Source organism: Pinus tabuliformis, chromosome 2_2, assembly GCF_031772625.1.
Source record: "Pinus tabuliformis cultivar Carrire ecotype Pingquan chromosome 2_2, CPIR1, whole genome shotgun sequence".
Taxonomy (NCBI): domain Eukaryota; kingdom Viridiplantae; phylum Streptophyta; class Pinopsida; order Pinales; family Pinaceae; genus Pinus; species Pinus tabuliformis.
In genome coordinates this window covers 1,238,465,019-1,238,486,256 of record NC_142300.1, presented here as the reverse complement: position 1 = coordinate 1,238,486,256, position 21,238 = coordinate 1,238,465,019, and the positions used below count along the sequence as shown (strand labels likewise).

Here is a 21,238-nt window from a genome sequence, read left to right as displayed (position 1 = left end):
AATCTGATGTCAAATTTATCATCTTTGTACCACCTTGAATTCTTAGCCTTTTTCATGCCACTGGTGTCTAGAGATCCACCTGGAACAAGTTGCAAAGAGGAGAAGGGAAGCTACAGATAGCTAGTCCTAAGATTAGGACAAGAAGGAAGAAGGTTGAGAAATCACCATCCTCACCCAAAGGACCACTCAAGGCAACACCTGAATCACCTCAAGTTCCATCTCCATTAGTTGAGATAGAAGAGGCACATATTGCACAAGAGGCTAAAGTGATTGAAGAGGTACAATCAATACAAATTTACAAGCCTGAATCCATAGCCATTATGTTTGGAGAAAGACAGCATGACGGTCCCTCTTCAGAAGAGGAAGAATTCAAGAAAGCTTTCTATACTTTGACTGAGATGGTTAAAGTCTTGTACGAATAGAGGAACACCAGAATTGTTGGATAGAGTTCTAAACCTCCACCTGGAGAAGGAAGCTCAGAGAAAAAAAAAGATGAAAAGAAGGAATCCAAAGGGAATGGTGGAAAGCCACCTCCATCTCCACCATCCTCATCATCTTCACCATCTCACACAACATCATCTTCCACTACCACCACTGCCCATACTCATTCCAAAAACCCAAAAGGAAAACATCCATTATTGAAACTGGACATAAAATTCAAACTTCCCATGTACAATGGAGAAGTGAATGCAAAAAAGTTGGACAATTGGATTTGACAGTTGGAGGTATACTGCAGAATTCAGAACCTTCAATAGGACGACATAAAGATCCAGTTGGCTTCACTGAGGCTAGAAGGAGCTGCACTAGTTTGGTGGGAAGCAAGGACTCAAGAGGAAATGTGAATCCATGGTAAGATATCCATTTCTTGGGTTGAATTTGTTTATGCAATTAAAAGACAGTTTTATCCTTTAGCCTATATGCAAAAAGACATCATGAGTTGGCAAAACATTAGGCAACTAAAAAACCAAACTGTCTAAGACTACACTCAGGAGCTTAAGAAAAGGGCTTTATTGTTGGGAGTAAACTTGAATTCACAAGACACACTCTTGAAATATATTTGAGGTTTACATTCCTATTTGCAGCATACTATCCTTATGTTTAACCCAAGCAACTTAGATCAAGTATGTGTGCAAGCCATGCATCTTGAGGCAAGGGGAAAACAAAACATAGAGGAGAAAGGTGAAAGTGGGGGTAAGGGAAAAGAGAAGGGAGGAAAATGGAAGGGAAAGAAGAATGCAAGTATCAAAAAAGAAAAGGAAAAAATCACATGCAAAAGCTATTCAAAGACTAGCCATGATGAAGACCACTGTTGGCAACTTCATCCATAATTAAAACCAGATAGATTGAAAGCCAAAGAGAAGGGGAAAAGGGAAAACTATTGCTATAGATGAAAAATACTTAGGGTCAGATTCAGGAGATGAGACAAAAATCGCAGCTATGGGTTTGAAAGGTCAATATGTTGAAAGTACTAGCTCCTCAAATAGTCACAACAACACTCCAAATGAAGAAAATAGGGAAGAGTTGTTCACTGTCAGAGTAATCTCAAATCATACCAAGATTGATGCACTCTTTGATAGTGGATCACAAGCAAACTTGATTTCAGAAGACTTAGTTAAAGATCTTAAACTTGAAACCGTACCACATCATAAACCATACCCTTTGGGTTGGATAGTTAAGGATGCTAATTTACAGGTTTCAAGGAAATGCATTTTTAAATCTTCTACTACTACAAACTTTGTTGATAAAATCGAGTTAGACGTGGTTCCACTTGACATTTTTGGAATTATATTGGGAAGCACATATTTGTATGACAGGAAAGAGGTGTTTCATCGCTATGAGAAAAAATATCATTTTCCTAAATAAGGGGTGAAGTATATTGTGAGAGCTCATCGCAAGGCACTGAACATTTCTTTAGTTAATGCAAGGCAAATGAAGAGGCTAGTGAATGCAAGTCAGAACTTGACACTGTTGATGATCAAACAAAGAGATGTTTTGAACCATACTTTTCATAAAGATGCTTATATTTGTAATGAGTTGTTTCAAAATGATAACAGGTTGCCTTTGAAAGAATGTGAAAAACATTTGTCACAACCAACATTGGTGTTGAGTGGTGTTGAAAACAAGGTGTCAGTGTAAGAAGTTGCAAAGGTCAAAGAGAAGAGGACAAAGCAACTTGGAAAAAAGGCATGGGTTTCACAAATTTTCATTTCTGGTTTCCAAAAGGCACATTACAATGGTGAAGAAACTTAGGCAAGAGTTGACTCAAGTACAAGGAAAAAGCAGCTAAAAATTGCCATAAAGACAAAGTGCAAGGTGAGAAAGATTCCAAGTATCCTTTGATTATTGACCAAGGTAGAAACAAGATATTTTCTGCAAAATTAGATTGTTGTTTTGCAAATTCAGAAATATTGTAGCATGACGATGTCAAAGACAGCAATAGATGGTCGTCGGAATCAAGGAAAAATTTGACTTTTTATGAAAAGCTCCAAATGATGAAATTAGGAAAATTTCAATGGATAAAGACTAGAAGGATGAGGGAACAATCCTCTCATCAACATAATCAGTGATCAAGAGAGCTTTTGGGGTCCAAAAGTCTTCTAGTGGGGAGGAATGATCAGGGATCAAAATTTTAGCTAAAAAATGAAAGTGCTTAGAATTGCTTTAGACCTAAACAAACACATAGAGTTCATTGTCAGGATTCCAACAACGTGAACGGTTCAAACAACCGACATTGTATGCAAAAGTTAGAGCTTCTGAAAGTTTGGTAAAAAAAAAAAATCAAAGTCAAAGTTTGACTAGAGTTGACTGGATGCCCAGTCAGCATGCAAAGAATATTCTCCAGTTTCAGCCAGTGACACTGTGACAAGTGTCATATTCAGAGTCGCCAGTTTGTCTCACGGAAGGTAAAATTACCTATTTAGCCTTTAAGGTGGAATTTGAATTTGTTTTTATTTCAATATTATTATTATATATTATTATATATATATATATATATATATATATATATATATATATATATATATATATATAGATATATATATAGATATAATAAACATATTACAAATCTACATAATAAATTAGTTCAAAACTATCTATATATACAAAGGGCAACGAAATATTTCCATATGGCAAAGTTTCAAACTATATTAAGTCAATAAATAAATTCGAATGGGCAATGTTTAAATCTAATGGCACATGTGTTAAAATTTAACATGGTGCGGAGGGAAGGGGGATGGAACCCCTAACCTTGCCCGCCCGACTCCATGTACTTTACCAACAAGCTAACAGGGAAGAACTTGATAACAAATGCCGCGAAGATATATTTAATGTGCATGTGAAACTGACGGCGGAGTGGTGGGAGCCAGCCTTACGAGCTAGCCCCCACCCCATGCGACCTCAAGCATGCAACCAAGGGCCAATGAAATGTGTTTAGCGTGCTAATCATGCTTATTATTAATTAATTCCATTTAGAATTTAATTAATCCATGATTAAGTTGGCTAAGATTTTGGAGGAGCAACCAAATCCAAAACTGCCACCAAACTTGGCAAACATAACTTGTAGTTCTCTAGATTTAGTGGATGTTTTCTAGGAAAAATTGTTTGAGTCATAACTTACTCAATTCTCAGGTAAATTTCAAAAATGAATAGTCATTTTTGGCTAATTGACATGCTAGGAACTCATTGGAGTAAGTTAGAAGAGGTAGAAGAGGTCATATACAAGTGTTTTTTGTCACTTGAAGATTTTGAAGCCTACGGCCACTAGGTGTTGGAGGCCATTCCCGGAGCAGCTAGTAACCAAATTGAGTAAACAAATAGTCATTTCTGATATATTTGAATGTTTTTAACCTATTGGAACAAGTTATAAGAGCATTAGATGTATGTAACAATAATTTGATCACTATTTAAGTTAACACAAAGGCCCACACTCTGAAGTTAGACCAAGGAGATGTACCCTAGGAGGAGTGAACTCATTCAACAAAAAATTGTGTATTGAGTTGTGTTATTTATGCTTGCTATGTATTTATATGCTCCTGTTAAGCCATTTAAATTCATGCTTTTAAGTTCATGCAAAACACTAAATTTCACCAAGTTAGATGAATTGATAATCACATGCTCATGGAGAAGCAAACAAAAGCAAAGAAAATTGTATATCTGGAAATGATACTAGCACAACATTAACTAGCAATCAATTTCAGATTAGTAGATCACCATTAATTTAGTCGTTGCCCTAGTCTCGGTGTAAAACATTATTTTCCCCATTTTTTCATAAACCAAAAAATATTTCCCTAGCTTAATTTGTGTATTTCTTTATTTCCCTTCCCAATTAGCCTAAGCATTTATTCGATGAATTGGCACATATCAAGAGATTGTTTCAATGCTTAATAACATGTATTCTAACACATTGTGTAATGATTATATCTTTTTAACAAATCCATTGATATTATAAAATAGTATTTTTTGCATTTATTCGATGAATCCATGCATAAACATGGCTCCACAACCAGTATTTGTTCTAGCATACTGGAAGGATGTGTGGAAGAATGATATGTGCGATAGAACCTTTGTTCCCTCTTTTTTACACCTTTAAATTTGTTACCCCTCTACACATATCAACTTCTTGTAATGTAGATTAGCTGATATTAAAATATTAATTAAGGCTTAATTCTATGATTAACATATATGTTAGATCTTAATGGATAATAATGAAATGGTTATATCTCACATTGCAATTTGTGGAGTGCGAGCAAAGGAAACACAACAAAAGTTTCCTTTGCACTCCATACATATAATTTAGATGTTCTAAGTTTTTCCCAAAATCTATTTCCCTAATCTAAAAATATTTTCCAAATTTTATTTGTGTATTTCTCTATTTCTTGCCTATTTTTGGCTGCTTTTTCTATGTCTCCTACGATATCTACTTCTATAATTGTGATCACATTATCTTAATAATGAAATGGTTGTGCATCACATTGCATTTCGTACCAAAATAAAGACGTTTTTAAAAATATTTGTGCATTTTTTCATTCATTTTATTATTCCTTTCAATTTTCCAAAACCCAATAACAAAACTGAACTTGCTTTATCATTTTCTATTTCTAAAGCCGAATATGCATAATAAATCTACATGCTCCACCAATTTCATTTCTTTCAATGGTTATGGAAACAACTACAATGAAAAAAGATAATTAATTCATAATTATTATATTTCTATAATCATTGAAAATTGTAATATTGACACAAATACAGATAGAAAAATTAACAAATAGTGACTAGATTAAATGAAATTAGAACAAAGCCCATAATTCATGCAATTTGAACAAATAACACTTGATGCTCTTTTTTATTCAATGTGATTATGTCTAAGTAACTAATGTAGCAAATAGAGATCTACCCACATGGCTTCTAAGGGAGTATCATTGAAGCAACTAAATTCATTTATGCTTGTGCAAGTATGCAATGGGTCAAATGATAGTTGTGACACAATTTACATATGATTGTTGAAGGTCTCTGAGCTTCTTCATACTCCTCATTCACAACAAGATGATAATTGAGTAAACAAGACAAAAACTACTATAAATGTTCTTGTCATAAAGGGTGCATCTATAATTTATCAGTTTCTCAGAGATGTTAATTGGACTTGTTGCTTCATTCCTTCTTGTAACGGAACTTTGGCCATTGATATCATAAAGATTATGGGTTTACTGGATGATGTGTATTGTGCCATGCTACTTTTATGACAATAAAAAAAAAAATACTTAAACTTTGTCCTCCATTTCATTTATAGATTTTGAACAAGGATCCATACTTTATTATTTTGTGTTCCCTTGTTCATTTTGACCTAGACAACCTTTAGATGAGAGGAACTTGTTATAATTTCCTCTTACTATAAACAACGTAAAAACATTACAACTTTGTAGCATGAATAAATAAGAACCAAGAAACACGAACAACTAACAAAATTTAACAAGCTTGAATACACATAAGTTCTAAATATATAATGATTTTACCATTACTTTGATACAAACGCTTATGATTTCAATAGTACTTTCCATTAAGATATAAAAAGATATCTATTAATAATAGGATTAAGCCTTAATTAAGTTTTTAATATCCACTAATTTGCATAGCCGGAAGTTGATATGCACATAGGGGTAACACATGTAGAGGTGTAAAATAAGAGGGAACAAAGGCTCTATTGCACATATCATTCTTTTGTAGATCCTTCTAGTCTATGAGAATGGATGCTGGTTGTGAAGCCATGTTTGTGCGTGGATTTATTGAATAAATGACAAAAATACTATTTTATAGTATTGATGAATACGATTGTCATGATTTGTTAACAAGTAGTAATAATTACACAATGTGTTAGAGTAAATTCTATTAATCATTGGAACGATGTCCTAATTACATGTTGATTCACTAAATATATTCTCACATTAGTTGGGAAGGGACCTTTGGTTCACCATAAGATTAAGCCTTAATTATTATTTTAATATAATATTAAGCACTTGAAGGATGTCCTCATTACGTGCTGATTATTCTTTTATATACACTAATTCGTCCCATGGGAGGTTGTTTGAATCTATGTAATATTTCGCCAAAACATTATTAGAAAATGAGGAAATGTGCTCAAGAAGTGTGTGAAACATATCATTTCAATCCGCTATAATGGATTCCAGTTATAGAGCCCTATGCATCACCTTGACTTGCTTACAAATATAAAATGATACTAAGCACTCGAACCATGTGTTGATTACTCGTCGATTCATCGAATAAATGTCTAAAACATTGTTTTATAATATCGATAAATATGATCTTATTGATATGTTTACAATGATTAATCATTACACAATGCATTAGATTAGATTCTATTAAGCAGTTGAATGGTGTAAGTTCTTTCTACAGAGTGCAGAGGTTCAGAGGAAGCTTCCATTTTGCGAAAGAAATGTGCAAATCAGAAGAAGTATGTGAAGGAGATATATACATCATTTCAATTTGCTATGACAGATACTCGCTGCAGAGACATGCGCATATTCTTTACTTGTTTACAAATAGTAAATGTTATTAAGCACTAAAACAACATGTTGATTATGCGTCGATTCACTAAATAAATGTCAAAACGACTAATTTATAATATTGATAGATATGATTTTATTTTTATGTTTACGATCAATAATCATTACACAATCCATTAGAGTAAATGCTAGTAAGCACTTGAGTGATGGTTTGATTGTGAGTCAATTTGTTGCATAGATATTAATAGTATTGTTAAGCTTTAATTGATTTTTCAAATGAGTGTGGAGTCGTCTGCATCGTAGTCATTATCTATCAATGTAGGTTCCTACATCTTTGTAAACATTTTTGTTTCGACACAGTTTTCCCATAAATGGATGCCCTGCACACTTATCCTTTCTCGCATGTTCTAGTACTAAATGATTTCAACAATTTCCACCTCACTTGTTGTCATTACAAATATTACATGATATAATATGTTATAAACACTAATGTTTACCGATAATGCTTGGTTCTATCGGTATATGATTTGACGTGTACAAATGATACGGATAAGATGCTTGTGTTTGGCACATATAATAGTGCCATGTGTTAATTAAATAAACATTTGCATTAATTCTTTGGTTAAGTGAAAGGTCACCATTTATGAATTTTGTTAAGTGTTGTTTTGGGCGATATGTCATTATCTAGAATGTAAAAATTTGAAGAAAATTTTCATTGTGTTTCTTCTGCACACCGTACAATCTTAATCAATTAATTACCAATAAATAGAGGGACTATGTTACATTGGAGCTATTAATGTTGTTTTTGTAATAATCCCAACCATTAATTTAAATAATATACAAATTAGACATCATATTTGATTTGATGTCAATCAACACGAGATTTGGAAAGAGCTAACCACCATGCTTTTAATCAAGATCTCAAGCTTTAGGTTGAACTTACCTTGGCTCATTAATATATAAATAGAAAATGCTTTGAAAATGGCAAGACGAGACATTGATTGTTCTAAATAAACATCTTAAATGTTTCCCGGTAATAAGCTTTATGTTTTCTCTAAAGAAATTTTGTTGTTTATTTTTATTAGAAACAACTAATACCCTAAACAAATTAGAGCAAGGTTGTGAATAATACTACTTGACCTCCAAATAAATTGAACAACTTTATTTTCTCAAAAATTATAAATAATCTTTACTTATCATATCATACATATATAGTCCTAATTATAAAATTAAAATAAATTATTTAAACACATAACCATTATTTTTTTAACACCTAAGCTTTCTTGGAAAAAAGAATATAATCATTTATCATCATCGCACTATAAAACAATCAACCTAGTCAGTTCCACATTTTAATCTGAAACACATTTCAATTTAATGGTTGTAACAAACCTACCAAAACAAAGCATATCTCCTCAAAAACCGCCATATCACTCAGTTATTTCGGAGTAGATTACCACAACTTTTTTAACTTATTGGATATGGGTGAATTACATTACTCTAAAGCTAAACAGCAACACTATTAGAGATTCTTTCACTTAACGCTACAACATTTGGGACCTTCATGCAAATTCCCATAGAGTGAAACAGTCGAATCTAAATAGAAATTAAGAGCAGGCAAGAGGAGTGATCACTATACGTAGACGCAACTCATATGATAAGCAGTAGAAATTAATATCAGTACCACTCATACAGTGTAATATTCACACGGAGACGGAAGTATACATCTCCCTCATAAGCATCCGTAGAGATGGTGGCTATTCCTCTCGCCATTAAGAAATCTCCGGTGCCTCCCACCACCGATATATCTCTGTACTTTGTAAGTATTGGGTCTGCTCCAGCGAACGTGATGGTGCCTTTGTAGTGTGTTGAATTCAGCACGAAAGTGAATCCAAGCCAGGCGTTGAAGGTGTTCCTCATATCGTAGAAGTAGAAACCCTGAGCTCTTCCCACAGGAGGGGAGTGAAAATTATTGTCGAGAGTGATTGGATCATCGAAGACCGCCAAGTCTCCAAAGTGGTTGTCTTTTGCAGTGAGATGTGTGAGGTTAGCCCCGTGGGGAGCACCCACAAGCGTAGATGTTGCGTTCCTGGCGTTGGTACCATCATAGATTACATCGTGGAAATACAACACCAGATTCCTACTAGGCCTTCGAAATGGGTACTTCTTCCGCCCATGCGCATCACTAGCTTGCAGCAATACAGTGAACATTAGAAGCCATACAAAGCAGAAGTACAGCGCTCTATTATTATTCTTGATGGCCATGGCCAATCTTATAATGCAAATATATAAGAAGACGTGGTATTGGGAAAACAATGCAAGGATAATTACAATAGCAAGAGAAAGGTTCAATGCAACTTATGACTGTAATGGCCATACTAGTCTATATATAGAGAGTTAGTCGGTGCACTGTGGCTTAGTACACGTGAAAATTTTAATAAAAAAATAGCTTGGTTTTCTCTATCAGTATGGGTATTTGTTAGGGTCGGTTAGTAATGAATGGGAAGCTTATGGTCAACTCTGATACGAACTTTTGTCCACACATTCATATGCGGACGGTGGCGACTAATGGGTTGGTTTAACGTCCATTGTCAATTTGAAGCCCGCCAGAATGAAACTTCATATTGATAGAGAGATGCACGAACAGAGAAGCTACAGTCCATGCTCTCGTTCGCTGTCAGCATAATTTCATGAGATACACGATCGTTGATATAGATTCTTCTGAAATTAGTCTTTCAAGTTTAGTGATTTTCTAAGGTGCATGTATTGAAACCTAAAACGTCGGTTGCCCGCTTGGCATTCAACAGGACATAATGACAAATCCTTCTTCATGGTTGGTGGAAGACGCGAAAGCGAACAGATGATTCCTTACCACCAAATAATCCAAACACAACTATAGTCCTGTCCCAACTGTGGGGTAGGTGGAGCGTGGAAACCTCTCTATAAAGTCCTGTCCCAAGTGGGTGAAAAGTTTGTGTGTGACCTCAGAGAAAATGAAGGACTGGAAAGCTAAATCGTTACCTTTGACTTGGAATTATAGGCGAGTTATTATCGGCCCTTTGTGAGTAGGTTTGGGGAGTAGGTAGGCGTCATTTCATCTTAAATTGATAACATTTCAGGTCTGCAGAAAATTACTCAAAGCAATTAAGTCAAATCTATTACGTTAAATGTAGGGGTGGGGTCTATTAGATCTAAGCAAACCAATTACACTGCAATTGGTAAATCCATAACATGGATAAACTTTTACAAAGATATTTCCATTGTGTTTTAGAGTTTGTAATTGGTAAATCCATAACATGCTTAAACTTTTACAAATATATTTCCATCGCGTTATAGATTTTGAAAGATGCTTTAGAGGAATAGGTTGTGGCTAATAATTCCCACATCTCTAGGGACTGATCTCTGGATTTTCAAAGCTAGTCCCTCGTTCTCATTTTCGGTGCTTTTAGTTGAATTTCTTTCCTTATAAGGATGTTTTTCCGTTTCTGTAGGCCATTTCAATATAAAGACTAACTCTTTCTTATTTCCTTACTGGTGAAATTTTTCTCTATTATGTTAATTTTGTATGTGTTTGGTTGTTTTATTGCTATGTTTAAGTGGAAAGGATGTTTTTTTCTTTTTCTAAAAGATTTAGAGGATTGAGTAAACGTTTTGGTTCTCTATTCTTGTCTGTTAGGTTTTTAAGACTAAGATTTTTTAAAGTTAGCAATTAATTAGTGTGTGAGGAGTTGGCTTTGGAAGTGATTTGATTTTTATTTTTTTTTAATGTTGGTGAGGTTTTTAAAACTGTAAGATCTTTTAAAGTTAGGAATTAGGAATTAATTAGTGTGGGAGGAGTTGGTTTTGGAAGTTATTTGACTTTTTTATGGGAAAATTGTTTATGTTGATCCAATATTTTAAAAACTGGAAACAATAACTGGATCGGTCCACCTAATGTGTTAGATGATCCAAAAATAAAATATTATCATAGGTTATAAAGTTGGAATAAAATAATTATTAATTTAAGATATTAAATTAATAATTATTATTCTAGAACATTTAATTATTTAATGGAGACATTTAGAATTAGTGTATTATTGTAACAAGATATGACTGCACAAATGTGTCATATCTTAGGCTCTATTTTAGGAGATTTGTTAGCAAGTTGTCTGAATAGCATTTATTGTAAGTGGACACTTGTTATTTAATAAGTGATCCATAATTAGAGGTAGTTAGGACATTTTAGCTTCTAAATAACTAATTGAAGAGTGTTTTGTTGTTCGGGTGTAAACTGTTGCAAAATCATTATGTAATTGTTTTTTTTCCTGATTAATAAAATTACGTGTCTGAGGACACTTCTGCCATTATTGTGGTATCAGAGCTCCAGTAATGTTTCCGCTGATGTGAAGAGGAGATTCCAACTCTACAAGTTCTTGGAAAACTCCATTGAATTGATCAGCAAATGATTGGTATGGAATTTGTCAAGTGTTTTTGTTTAAAAGGAATAGAAATTTTATTATTGATTTTAGATTTGTAAATTCTAAAATCATTTTTATTATTAAGAAAAACAAAAAAAACTGCAAAATCTGTGTGGCTATTGTGATGCAACGGATGTGGATTTGCATCTATTGAGTGACTTTGATGAAGACCCTTGCGCCTCACGGATCCTCTAGTTTCTGTCATGAGACCGTCTGACTTCTTCAGACTTCTTTGATTCTTGTCTGATTTGGTTGCCCAATTACACCGAATTGCTTTAATCCCCTTGATCTGCTAAACTTTTGATCCCACATAACCCTTGCATCTGAACAAGTTGGACATATAGAAAAGGCAGCAAAGAGAGCTACATCTGTAACCTCAAGGCTGAGATAGCAAACAAAAAACACTGTAGTGACCTGTTGTTACTTCCCTTTGCTCGCTTGCATAAGCCCAGTTGACTTTAATGGGCTGACCAAATATTTGTCTTCCGTTACAAGTTAAAATGGAGTTTGCTGCAGATCTATGCTCATAGTAGTCCCAAACCCATAGGATGACTTTTCTTTCTTGATAAGCTTGTATCCCTCCAGTGGGCCAATACCAGCAAACACCTCTGCAAGAAGGCTTTCTGTGACATGTACACTTATGTTACCCACATATACACTGCGACATGCACTTGAATCAAACCCGGGTGGCGGATATGTTGAAGATTGTTGCAGCATAGCATGCTGCATTAGTTGCTACCACTGCTTCAACCTCTGCTACAATTGTTGGTCCGACTAAACAGTGTCGGCTTGCTGTTGGGCTATCTGCTACAACTGTGGTTGTGATACTACGTACATTTTTTTATGGCCTTGCAACCGCTGAATTTAAAAAGCCCTATCAAGCTATAATGACACTACGATATAAGCCAAAAACCTGTGCGATGCAAAACTATGCACTGTAAAGAAAATCTTGTCGGAGTGAATGCACTCCCACCTAAAAAAATGAGAAGAAAGTAACAAATTTTAAAGCTATTTATGTAGTTCTCGGTTTTGCTGTTTGAGAGACTCTGGAACCTTTTGTGGACATCACCACAGGCCTATAGCTCAGTGGCAGAGCATTTAACAAATTCAGATTTTTCTGATTTATCTTCTGATAGAGGAACGACCTACTTTTTGTGTGACTCAAGGCACTTGCTTACGGCATGCTCCGGCAAATTTGAAGAACTTCCCAGTCTCACACTTGCACCTCATTCATTTTTAACGCAGGTTTTAAAGACTTTCATAAAGTTTTGATGGAGAAATAAAGTTGTTTTTGGTCTATAATATGTAATATTCTTTGGAGAAATAAGGTGTGAGCAGGTGTAATGTTTATTTATAAATATTGGGGATATTACATTTAGTAAAATTTTTAGAGTAATAAGGTGATTTGTCTATTTTTTTTTGGAGTATTCAGGGGTTTTTATTTGTAATTTATTTTTGGAAAGATAAGTGTGGCATTGTAACTCAAAGTAATTTTACTTTGAGGGGGGGTAACATTTTTTTACCAGGTTTTGCAAGAGCATCATTGTAAAAGTCAAATTTTGAAAGTTACCTTGTAAATTTTTGAGAAATTGACTAGAGCCAACTTCAAAGCTCAGTCATTTTTTCTCTTGCTTCAACGACTATACGAGGGTCAAGGAGAAGCCCCGATAGATCGTTTTTTGCGTTGTGTGTTGCGTGTTGTGTTGCCCATCTTGATATTTTTTTTTCTGAGTCTGATTCTTGGTGCGAAGCTTCAACACTACGATGTCAAAGTTGATTAATTTGTTTTCTAATTCCGACAAACTTGAAGGTACAAAATCTTATAAAAAGTGGCAACGCCTCATCGAAAGCACTCTCATTTATAATGAACTCTGGCAGGGTATATGTGATGGTGATATTAAGCCAAATAAACCCACAGATGCAGCCGCACTAGCAAAATGGGAAGTTAAGAATGCCAAAGCATTAGCTCTCATTAAAACTTCTGTCAATGATGAAATGTATGTCCATATAGAAAATTCTAGAGATGCATGGTTTGCTTTGAGAACTTTTAAAGAATTCTTCGATACTTAGCCTGAATCAAAGAAAGTTGATCTACAATTAAAAGGAGGTGATGTTCTTGAATATATCTCAAGACATAAGAATATTAGATGGGAAATCATTAATGCTGGTTTTCTAGGAGTAGATGATAGTTTTATGGTCACAATTTTAATTGCTAGACTTCCTTCTTCCTACACACATTTTTGGAGACTCTAAAATTAACTGGAAAGTTAGATAAGCTAAAGTTTGATGAGCTCTACAAAATGTTGACCCAACATGATAAAACCTTTGGGAAGAAAAAGAAAGTTGGTGAAGATGTCTTTTTCACAGAGGTCAGAACTAGTAAATCATCAACTGACAGTTCTCAAAGTAGAGGCAGAGGGAATTTCAATTAGAATCAAGTAGCACATAATGTACAAAGTCGAGGTCGAAGCCAAAGCAGAGGAAACAACTTTAACAGTGGCAACAGTTTAGGCAGGAGTAATTTTCAAGGCAGAGAAAACAATCAAGGAAGAGGTTATTTTCAAGGATGAGGAAATAATAATCAAGGTAGAGGACAACCTCAAAACAGAAGTGAAAGTAGAGGCAGAGGACAATCTTCAGGAAGAGGAAGACACTTAAGTCAAATTTTGTGTCGATGTTTCCAGGAAAACTAGTGTCTATTCAGAGCTGTTAGTCCCACTAAGACGGGTAGCTATCTTAGAAACAAACAATTCAAAGTTACTTGTGTTTTCCTTTATGAGAGATAGATGAGAGAGAAGCAGAGAGTACCAACCTCAGTCTTTCGCTTGGCTCCTTGCTTGTTTCCTCCCTCCCTTGATAGAGCTTTCGCCACTCCTTTCTCACTTGTCCCGCTTCAAAGAACACCTGTAGAGTCAAAGTAGCAAAATACCATCAAAGCATAGAGATCTATAACCATAAACAATGTAGGATCAGATGTACATTAACCATACAAATGCATACACAAATACAAGATTAAGAGATATACAAGTATATGGAGGAAAACTCAAAAAGCTTTATTGATAGAAGTAGTAGAAGAGAGGATTACAACCCAGCTGTCTGATCCACTGCCATCCTCCCAGCATGAAAGCCCTCTTCACCTCATGAAAAGACTAGATCATCCAACAATACAATGTTTCGCAAAGAAACCAACAACACTTCCTTACAAAATACCAAATTCGAGCCTTTGGATCTCTAGGATGAGGGATCCATATATAGATATTTGCAGGGGGTGAGTCAGCTTTTGGGATTTTGATTAGTGTCATTTCTCTAATAGTTGTTGGTTCCACTTGGAGATTTCATGATCTCTTACTCATCCCTGGGCGAATTCAGAGAGGTAAGTGTTAAATGTGCAGTTTCTAGAAGATTATTTGGGTTTCCACATAGCAAACTGCTTCTACCATTTGTCTACTCTCGCTCATTGCACCCTACAGAAGGGATTTTCAGTATGCATCGCACCCTTTGTGTGTAACAGGTGAGGTGCATCGCACCCTCGATATGGAGCGATCTGTATGGTCCAGTTTTGACCAGTTCTGAGCAATTTTTCAGGGAGAACTTCTGGGAAATGATGTAATCAGTTGACCTTATTCCTTTAGGGTATGAAACAACACTTTTAAGGGTTTAGAAGCCCTTGGTTTATAGACAAATGTGATTGGGGTTGCAGTGCCCAAATATGTCTATAACAATTGCCCCCTAAAGCATGAGGTCGTAAATCTTCTGATTTCAGGTGAAATGCTTTATTATGAGGATCCGAGGTTTTTTGAACTAGAAGGTGACTGGTAATAAGATACAATACAATACATTATCTTCATAATATTTTCATGATCTAGTTGAGGCGGGCATTCTCATGCTCAGCTTTATAAATTCATTTTCATGTACATAGGACAAACAATCGTCGGTCTGGCAGACTGATGATTCTGGTAGAGCCATCATCCCTTAGCTTGGATGATTATCTGTGCAACTATGGAGTACATTTGATGTCTTTATTTTCTTGAATATATCGCAGCCCATATGGATGAAACTAGATCTGTGGTCTTCAAACTCGTTCAATCTTCACCCGAAGTACAAGTCGATCCATGTGAAAAGATGTTTTGGTGTCGAACATGGAAAGACATTGCTTGATTACCAGCCAATGATGTAAGTTGTTAACAGGCACGAGAGGAATCACCAATAATGATGATGACCCTCAAGGTACTGTAGTAGAATTCACGTGGTGTGAATACATGAATTGATGTTGAACACCGCGCAAAATCTTTCGGTCAAAGGCCATTGATGTAAACCTGTCACCGGAAGTGAGAAACTTGCCATTGAGGCATGCAAGCTTCAAAGTACTAAAAGGGTTGTTCCTAAGTCAACTTCTTGGATAATGAGCTGATGTCGACAAGAAGTGATCCGTCGTAGGAGGGCCTTAATGAATCCAACATCTACAACACAGAACGGAGCAAATGATTTTGTGGAGGTGAAAACGATCTGATGATACAAGGTTCAGAGTGGCGGTCATAAAAAATGGAGCGTGAAGGTATTGCAGTGGATGAGGCGTTAGCTGGGCTGGTGAATTCTCTGAGGGACTTCTCTTGAACATATCGGTGACACTGAAATGGATTCGTAGCGTTAACCCCAAAAACGGATGGTACGAAGGACCAATGGTGATATGACCGGTGAACGGAATAACCCAACCCGACTCAATCATGGTGATGGAGTGAAAGTGTCATGTTCAAGAGCGACCTACTACCAATGAAGTTCTTCAAGTTTTCTTCCCAATTTTTCCCCAGTTATTGCTGACCAGTACCTCTTTATTTTTGTCAAGCTTGAGGAGGATAACATATGCTTGTTTTATAATTTTCCCTTCGAGCAAACTTGTCGCTATGTTTTAGCGAGCCTAGCGACAGTGAAACTCACTCTTGTCCATATGGACAAGTTTGTCACTATTGTTTTAACGAGTTTAATGACAAAGATAACTTGGTCCTTTTCAGTTTTAGAGAGTCTCAGAAGAGATGGAAAGGAAACTAAAATAGTCCTTTTTCGTAGTATAATCCCTTAAGTCCGAAAAAGTATAAAATAATATGAAAGGGATGACTTTTCTGATCACTTTAGCGAGCCGAAAAAGACAAGCGCTTGATCTTTTTGTGTAATGATCCCTTAGATCCAAAAATATTAAAATCTAGAGGAGGGATGGCACTTCCAATCACTTTAACGAGCTGGAGAAGCCAATTGCTCAACAATATTTTTATATTTTACGAGTCTAAAAAGATCTTAAAATAGACTTGTTACTTCCAAACACTTTAACCAATTGGAATGCTCGACAATATTTTCATATATAACGAGTCTAAAAACGGTTTAAAGAAAAATCATTACTTCCAAACACTTTAACGAGCTGGAATGCTCAACAATCTTTTCATATTTAACGAGTTTTAAGAGGGCTTAAAGGAGACTCGTTTTTTAGGAACGAGTGATATTTTCGGGTAGCAACTGGTTCCAGGTAAGGTTCGAAATTTTCAATCATGACAGTGTAAAGAAGGTGGCTAACAGAATCACTCGTCACAGCTGTTCCTCAAAAGGGTAAACAATCAAGTGGAGGCGTATGATCGGCTAAAAAGTGGAGGTGATGGTAAGAACACGACCAAGGCTCAAAAGTTGATAGCAATGCGATCACAAAGGTTATTTACCAAAAGGTGGGTTCATTTTTTAATGAGCTTGAACACTGGGGGAACATATGCTCATTGTTAGGTTTATTTTTTAACGAGCTTGAACTTCGCATAAACCTATTCGTTGCTAGGTTTATTTTTAACAAGCTTGAACTTTGTGTAAACTTGCTCATGCCAGTTGTATAATAAGGATGTATCTCATTGGTAGGTTCATCTTCTAGGGAGCTTTCCCCATGCAAAACTTTGCTCCGATCCTTTTGTATGCAAGTTAGGAACGACCAACTACTGTCCTAAGGGTTAATGAACTACTAAGGTTAGGTAGGATAGTTTCGTAGAAACATATCCTTTACTTTTCCATCGCTGCCAGTCCCGACAAAGGTGAATGGTTAACCAGACCAATCACCTAACTTAAGCAGTTTAAGTTAGTAAAAAACTACGGGGTTAGAGTTACGCTGGTTGCTTCTCACTTGCATAAAAAAGGTTTGCATGCCCCCAGGTATAAATAAAAGTAGAGTTTCTAGGTTACCATATGGAAGTTCTTGCATTAGAAAGATTGTTTCGTCTGCGGAGCAGACAAAACACTTGCCCGACTCTATCCATCGAAATAGACAAAGGTGAATGGTGTGAGCTTCCAATCACATAACCTTCGACGAGGGAATCCTATTCCAGACTGATCCCATTTTCCTAAATGGATGGGTGTGTCAGACTGGTCATATATCCTATGAGGAAACCTATCTTTTATCTGGGGTTTTCCTGCCATATCTAGCTAGAGCGCATGCCCCCTGGGTTTGGTCACATTCACCGAATCACTTGCGATCATTAGGTGGATGGACTGGAGGTTGATGAGACATTCCTTGTGCCAAAAGACTAGTTAGGGATGGCATTTGACTAGTAGCTGTGTTTGAACCGGGGAATGAAAGTTGGTCAAGGAGCTGGACCATTCTGCCTTCATACGAGAAACACATCGCTCGAAAGAGTGAGGAAATAATAGCTCCCATGCTATAAATGTAGTCACACCCAAGGAGTAGATTGTAATCTAGAGGTCCTTGGACTACCATCACGTTTAGATGAATGGTTTTCCTTCTCAAAGTTATAGGAAAATTTGGAAGTATCCCTAACGGTCGACTGGTTCCTTTATTGCACCCTAACAGATTTCAAATGTCAGGCAGAAGCGATAGCGAACCAAGAACTTTCCAAGCAGTTGAGGAAAGGATACTCACGAAAGCCCCTTCATCTATGATAGTTCCAACCATGATCATTCTGTAAGCTTGTACTATGATCCGGAATGGCACATTAGATGGTAGGTGGGGTCTTGCTAGTAGATTCCAATCAAAGGAAACGACTAGATTGCTTGGAGGAGGGACTGAATAAATGGCCAGATGAATCTCTTGAACTGAGGAACTTCCTTCCTGCGGTAAAGGAATGGGTAGATTGCCCTCATTTTCATTGGATTCTATGTTAACAAAAAGAATTTGAATGGTGTCATTCTCATTCTCTTTGGAGACTATATCATCTGAAGGAGAACCTTATGAAGGCAAGACTGGGTCGACTATCATCTCGACTTGTTGACTTTGGTCCGGTGTGGACTCAGAGGGTTTATCTTCAATAATAGGCGTTTCGACCAACAACAGAGGTGTGTTAGTCGGATTTTCAACTAGCGATGGACTTGGCAAGAGTTTCTTGCATCCAGGAGGAATTCGCTGTAGTGAAGTAGGACGGTTATCCAAGACTCTTTTAGCTTCGTCTAGGAAAGTACAACGGTGGAGGGCATGATCGCCTTCACATAGCCTACAAGGAAATTTAGATCTTCCTTTCTGTCCATTGACTTCGTTTTCACTAGTTGATGGTGTACTCTCAACATGATCGTCAGAGGTTGAAGACACCAGAGTGTGCAAGCAGGGAGACCAGTCCCTTAAGATCTGCAGGATGCAAGGACAATCTCAATGATAGTGGTCTCCTTTGTAAATGACACATGGAGATTTAGGTTTGGAAGGTGCAGTGTGTGGATTTTCACCAGATGATGCATGGTTTCCCCATTTCGCTGTTGGCTTCTTCTTCTCAGTAACTTGGCTTTTAGTGTTACTATCTTCACCAAGCGAAAAGGAAGAAGGAGAGGGAGAAACAAATGAAGTAGAAGGTGGGGGGAAAACTCTAGTATCATTTGGTTACTGATTTGATTGCTCAGGAATTACGGTGTTTTGAATGACAGAGGTCGAGAAAAGCCATACAAGAAAGCCAATTGTCAATCTTGGAAGGGACAATGTAGCCATGTAAGGGGCACCAATATCTCCCCAAGAAGAGAAAGGACTAGGATTCCCCCCAAGGGGAAATCCTTGATTGGTGGACTCCATTTTCTCAACCTAAGGCGAACGAGGGAATAGTGATGTTATTCAAATTAAAATAAATTTTATGATGCTTTGACACAACTTGCTTTTTCAATTTTTAAGAGTCCAGAAAAAGCTAAAGATGAATCTAGTCGCCTTCGATTTTTAATGAGCCTGAAGTGACAAGTGCTCAGATGGACCTTTTCTTTTAAGGAGTCTGAAAAGGAACGAAAGTGACTACTCTGGAAATCTAGACAGAGGGATTACCAAACCAATCGCAAAACTGCAATATACTTTTACGTACAGCAATCAATCTTCCCGAATGCTGTGTCCAGTGCATTGTGATCGATAGGGCGAAAGACACGGCTTCATAGGGATAAAGGATATAGCCTATTGTGGTCTCCCAATATATACTCAACGGTATGTGGGAGGAAAAGTCCGTACTGGCACTTGTCGTATCAAAGAGGAGGAATCACCCAACCTACGATGAAAACGATAGTTACTAGGCTTTATGATGTTGGAATACGTCTCTAGCCTAGACTTATAGATGTTGTGCGTTAGGTTCCAAAGCGTTTTTATGTTCATTGAGGTTTATTTTACAGTTGATCTTTCTTAAGAAGTTTTCCTTTCAAGGTTCACCACGTGATGTAGATATACAATTCCTATATGCAATCTAAGATGATAAACAGTCGTTTACTTTCTTTTAGTAATGAAATCCTAGCTACTAAGGAAAGAAGAGTAAGATTCTTTCAACATAGAGCAGAGAGCACACACTAAATGCACTTTTCCTAAATCAATTTCCGCATGCAATCTAAATGCAAATGCACATGCATGTATTTGTTTTTTAGTTTCCTTAATGTGAGAATGACAAAAAGAAAACTATGTATAGATCTGAATTACTTTTTCTTCAAAGCAACACTTTAGCAATTCCTTTTCAAAAACGAGAGGAGGACTAAGATGACACTTTCAATTTCGAAAGGAAAAATTGTTTTCTACACTTCAAAGAATTGATGACTCAAATCAAATACAATGGCAAAAGTGTAATCAACTATCTAAAAGAGGAAGACTCTTCGAAACTCTTTTCTTTGACTGAAAACGACAGTTGCGACACTTTCAAATCAAAAGACGACAGTTCGATTAAGCTACTTTTGCAAAAGGAAGACTGTAAATGATGAAAAATACACAAAAAACATTCACAATTCCTTATCAATGGAGGCTGAATAATGTAAAGGAAGAAAGTTTTAATAGTGATATACTGATCATAAACAGCAAAACTACTAAATAGAGCTGAAAACAATGAAGATAAAACAAAAATCTGGAGGCAGAAATAGTCTCACTCAATCATCGCACCTGTCCTTAAGAAAAATAGGGATACATCTCACCTGCAGCACACAGGAGGTGCGATGCATCCAAATTGCTAATGAGAGACAGTGCGATGGTCCAGGTTGAAAAGTGTGCAACAAGAAAGGCTTGTTGAGAATGCAACAAGATGATGGAGCTTAGTGGAAAGGAGTCGCCTTCACTAAGTGGGCCTGCAGGAAAATTATGGCGCAAAGTCTATTTTTGGATCACAGCAGGAGTGATCACAGCAGGAGTGACCACAGCAGGAGCGATCACAGCAGGAGTGATCAGAGTATATTTTTAGACTGCTAGTCAAAAATAGAAAAGTCAAATATTATTGTCTCATAATAATATTTAGACTATAAACTTTATCTTATCCTCTTGGAGCACTTCAGTTTGAGCTACAGATGTGGCACATG

General features: G+C 36.3%; 1 protein-coding gene across 1 annotated transcript; it reads right to left on the bottom strand.

Moving 5' to 3' along the window:
* Nucleotides 1–8,426: 8,426 nt before the first annotated feature.
* LOC149197972 (dirigent protein-like) lies at nt 8,427–9,383 on the bottom strand. Its single transcript, XM_089404030.1, has one exon. It carries the CDS (start codon nt 9,279–9,281, stop codon nt 8,694–8,696), a length of 588 nt encoding a protein of 195 aa, XP_089260156.1. The 5' UTR covers nt 9,282–9,383; the 3' UTR covers nt 8,427–8,693.
* Between the last annotated feature and the right edge of the window lie 11,855 nt (nt 9,384–21,238).

Excerpts from the sequence above, each read along its gene's own strand:
- LOC149197972 (XM_089404030.1), bottom strand. The coding sequence starts at position 9,281 with ATGGCCATCAAGAATAATAATAGAGCGCTGTACTTCTGCTTTGTATGG.